At 41.2% G+C, this 4,645-nt stretch overlaps 1 protein-coding gene across 1 annotated transcript; it reads left to right on the top strand.

The window, feature by feature from the left end:
• The first annotated feature begins 1,308 nt into the window (after positions 1-1,308).
• On the top strand, positions 1,309-4,394 carry thy1 (Thy-1 cell surface antigen). The gene is made up of 4 exons (XM_078105169.1): positions 1,309-1,424; positions 1,987-2,030; positions 2,182-2,505; positions 2,614-4,394. Exons 2-4 carry the CDS (start codon positions 2,000-2,002, stop codon positions 2,718-2,720), a joined length of 462 nt encoding a protein of 153 aa, XP_077961295.1. The 5' UTR covers positions 1,309-1,424; positions 1,987-1,999; the 3' UTR covers positions 2,721-4,394.
• The last annotated feature ends 251 nt before the right edge of the window (positions 4,395-4,645 follow it).

Genomic DNA, 4,645 nt, shown 5'->3' with positions numbered 1-4,645 from the left:
AGCAGGGATCAGAGCTACAAAATCTTTAATGAATACTTTTACAAGGGATCACTACACCGACTCTATGTACACCTGACAGTGGAAAAGGAACAGGCAAAATTGTAAGAAGAAAAGCTAGTGTTGGTCTATTAAATAGAGTACAGTGCAAAGGACACATATCCGCTGCTTGTATTGCTGGCTGTGGACTGTGTCTTTCAGAGACCTCTGCAAGGTTTCTGTCAGTGTCCTGGGAGACTGCTTCAGCACAGCGGTGGTTCAGCAACTGTCCCAAGAAGGACCTTGACAAAATGGATGAGCGGTGTGAAGAGGATGGGCTGCGGTGGAAAGAGAGGATACAGAGGAAGCAGTGGGCTGAGATCAGTGCATTTGAGTCGATGAATTTCTCTTCCTTGTGTTTTGCAACACTAACCAATATCACATCATCACGTAGATAGACAATGTTCCACGCTGTATAGACAGATCTATGTAGCCATTATTGTGTAGCTGCAGGCATGGAGTCAGAGTCACACCACAGTCTGAAACATCTCCACAGATATTTAAAGAACTTTAGAGAGGAATGATCATGAGTGCTGTGGACTCTAGTGTGTGATTTTGAGGGAAATGTCCTCAAAACTGTTTGTCAATAAATTTGGTACTTACATCAACCTTAAACTGATTGGATTCTCGGGGCCAAAGGTGAAAGGTCAAGGTCACTGTGACCTCACAACCGCCCCATTCTTGTGAGGTCGAGGAAGTCCTTGAATTCATTTCTGTCTTGTGATTTAGCACAACCCTCTACTTGGAATGGACAAAGGTTCATATGCTATTTAAAACACTTTCAACATTCTGGCCCTTTGATTCTTTTGTTTTAATATCAATATACTAAAAGTGGAATACTTAAAAACACGCTGTGTCTAGCTGTGTGTTATTTTGTTGTCCTCTATGGTGTGTTTTATATGTTATGCCAATATAAATGTAGTATACATCTGCAATTTACATTGGTTAAGATTTATTATCCGCATATTTGTGTTTAATATGTAAACATTTTAACATAGCGGAGAAACTGCTGCCAAGTATTGTCCTCGCCCACAGCTGCTGAGGTGCCTCAGTCGATCAAACCACATTTCCTTTTTCTTTGTAAATCCTGAATTGAATCTCTCAATATGAGGCCAGAGGTTTGCCTATGTACATGTGATCTTCTGTCCTGTGGCACAACAAAGGATGAACATCAATCAAACTCCATTACAATACGGATGAATGTCCCCAAAGTCCACTACAGAGCAGCGTCTCCCCTCGCTCCCCCTCCCTCCTCTCCCTGCTCCCCGTTCTCTCTGTCCCACTCCCCTCCCTCTTTCTTCTTTCTTTCTACAAGCCGACCTCTACTGTATCTACCCCTGGCATCTCACTGCAGAACACTGAGGAAAGCTCAAACTGCATCAGACAAGGTGAGAATGATTCATGCACTGTTATTTATTGTGTCCGAGCTGTGGTATAACATTGAACTGTGCTATACACAATGCTTTTCTTTTAGTCTGCATGAAATATTGGGTTTAACACTGTAGTTAGCACGAAAGCAAGTATTGGAATGAAGGCGAGAGTAGCTTTGCATCGAGCAAAGAAAATAGAGCAGAACGGCTTTATGTTTTTTTATGGACATATTAAAGACAAGCAGGCAAACGATTAGCGCGTTCACTCGACAATGGTATGCACGGAAATGTGCCACTGTTGGCAACTAACCAGGGAACTTTGCACTTCATCTTTTTGCGGCGTAAAAACAATGTGTTCACTATCATGCTCCACCGACTTCTGTCCAGTAACCTCTGCACAAGTGTGGTACTAATGTCTGTGAAATCCAACCCTGCTCGGTACAGCAAAGTCAGCCTTATTTGAACCTCAATAATGTAAAGCTGTGACAGCTAAATAAATGGTGTAGCTGTTTGGGTTCAGATGTCTAGTAATTACATGGTGTTAGTGTGCTTTGTTTTATTCAATATGTACTTTTTTCAGGAAACCTGGCAGAATGTTCTTCCTTGCGACAGTTTTACTTTTTGGTAAGATTATTTATAGTTAACATTTTAGAAATAAAGGACTTTTTTCTGAGTTTCTATCTTATTACGTTGAGTGATTTTTCTCATTTGAGCTGGTTTCTTTCTTGGGTTTGTCAAATATCTGTTCCTCTCTCTGCGTTATACTATTACACAGGCTTTGCATCAGCGCAAAAGGTGATTCAGTTGACCTACTGCTCATTAGACGAGCACAACCTCAGGATGGATTGCAAATATGCGGTTCCCCCTGAGTCACCGGTACCGTTTTGCAAGTATACAAACGGGGAGCGGCTCTTTGACACCACCGACCCGGACGAGGAGCAGCACGCCCCCTTCAAGAAGCGCGCCAGAGTCCGCATCTTCCCCGGCAACATCTGCCGCCTGCTGTTTAAAAACCTGCCCAATGGCAAGTCCAACTTCACCTGCAACATCAAACTAGCCGACTCAGGCACGGCGTCTAAAACTTCAGTGGTTGAGAAAAGTAAGCTGCTCGGCTCATGGTCATCCTGGTTTTGTTTTTTCCATTTGAGTGAATGCCAAAACAAAATGCTCCTCCTCCTGAACCTGCATGATTTTTTTCTGATTGCAGAGCTCCTCCTCCCGTGCTCAGGGTGGAGTGTCCTATTACAGAGCTGCAGTGGCCTAATGCTGACCTTGATGACACTTCCCATGCTGCTGGAATTTCACTGGCTGTGAACAAGGCGGCAAACTGCTGCATACGTTAACACTGCACCCCATAGTCATCTGGTGACGGCTGTTAGACTACCCTGAAATGAATACAACATGTATTTGGTATTTCACAGGGCTGCTAACATCAAGCACTCAATAAGAAGCACACGTTTTACTGCACACACTTTATACTCGACAGTACTCCTACATATAAACTTGAAATGCATTAGAAATCCATCGGATCCTTGTGTAGTTCTGACGGAAAAGTCAGGGTGAAGAGTAAAAAGCATGAATGTGAAATAGTCATATGCTAAAAGTCTATATTCTGTATCATTCAATAATTACGTTGAGTTATTTTTTGCAGTTTCATTCAATGTAATGAAAGATAATCAGCCTTGATAACAAGAAAGGGGCAACTGTCTGTGCAGGAGCAAAGAATAAGAGACACTGGGGCCAGGACGAAAGCTTCTTAATCCTCGAGCAATTACAATTTTCTCAGCTCAAAAAGGATGCACAAACATTACTGTATGAGTATCAGATCTCTCTGAGGTAAGCAATCTATTTCGCCTGACTGAAATCTGTCCCCTGTGTCTTCTTCTTGGCTGCCTAACGATAAAGGGGAAGAGGGAGGCGACCTCCTGCCACCGTAGAGGATTGCGTTGAATTATCGACAGGATCTGGCTAGCGAACGAGACATGGCTTTGATCGGATAGCAAACTTTAACTACTTATGGATGCATGAGCAATAAAGTCCCCGTTCTACTGTATTCTGAGGAGAGAATGTATAAAAGTTCCTCAATTATGTGACGAAGAAAAAACAATACACAAGCTTGGTTTTTACTTTGCCTTTGACACGTGCCTCAAACCCTCGATGCATGTTCAGTCGAGGCTTGTTGTCATGCATATGCAGTAGGTTTCCGAGCGCTAAACATTTGGTCAACAAACAGTTATATTTTGTAGGATATTAGAAACAAATATACGACCCGGTTCATAGAAGTAATAAAATGCATATAGTGCACCCGAATACAGCCATGATTCTGAAACTGTGTAATCAATAAAGTAATGACAATATTGTAAAACCACTGTAATTCTGCAACTGTAATAGAATAATACCAATGCAGTTATGATTGTATTTGATGTAATGTAATCAACTGGAATGCATGCATGTAATACTTGAACAACAACTGATATTGACTAAGGGCCAATCGAAATCCGAGTTACATTGAACTCACCTGAAGACCACTCCCAGAGGTGTGGACACTAACTTTCACACCTTTAAGCATTGTTATAAATACCTGTAGCAACCATTGTTCTCGAGTTCGCTGGTGGAGGCGACAAATGGGCACTAGGGATGGTCAAAGGACTGACCTGGGGCCTGTTGGTTGCTGAGACCAGCGGCTCCTCAGCTGAGATGTTCTTTTTACCACAACGCCATCTCTTTTATTAAATACATTTGATTTAACCTTTTGATCTGCGATGACCTCTGTCCGTCCAGCGTTTCTTCATTTTTTAATACAACAATTTATACATGGATACAGAACATGCTTTCTATTATGCAAGGTTTTCTCTGATAATGTAAATGATTTTTACTTGTATGTATGCACTGTAGTCAAATAGGTGGTGTGTAGGCAAAGCACAATCATTTAGAGGCACTGCTGTACTGTGTACCGTATAATGACAATAAAATCCATTTCAAACTTAATGGCATCCAATGAGAATAATGCTCATCAAACGCAACTGACTTCTGACTACTACTAATAATGTATTTTCAATGATAATTAAATGGATCATTTATTTTCATTTCATTTTCATCGAGGGTTGTGAATGACTGTCAAAATAATTTCATGAAAGAGTGTATTATTTTGCTGTGCAAAATCAGCAAAATTATACTTAAATAAAATAAATGAGAGACAAAAAAGTAAACCGTGGTAGCTCTAAGACTGATAACTGAGG

This window comes from Gasterosteus aculeatus, chromosome 7, assembly GCF_964276395.1.
Source record: "Gasterosteus aculeatus chromosome 7, fGasAcu3.hap1.1, whole genome shotgun sequence".
NCBI classification, from domain to species: domain Eukaryota; kingdom Metazoa; phylum Chordata; class Actinopteri; order Perciformes; family Gasterosteidae; genus Gasterosteus; species Gasterosteus aculeatus.
Note: the sequence above shows the minus strand (reverse complement) of the source record. Positions and strands in the feature narration are given on the sequence as shown.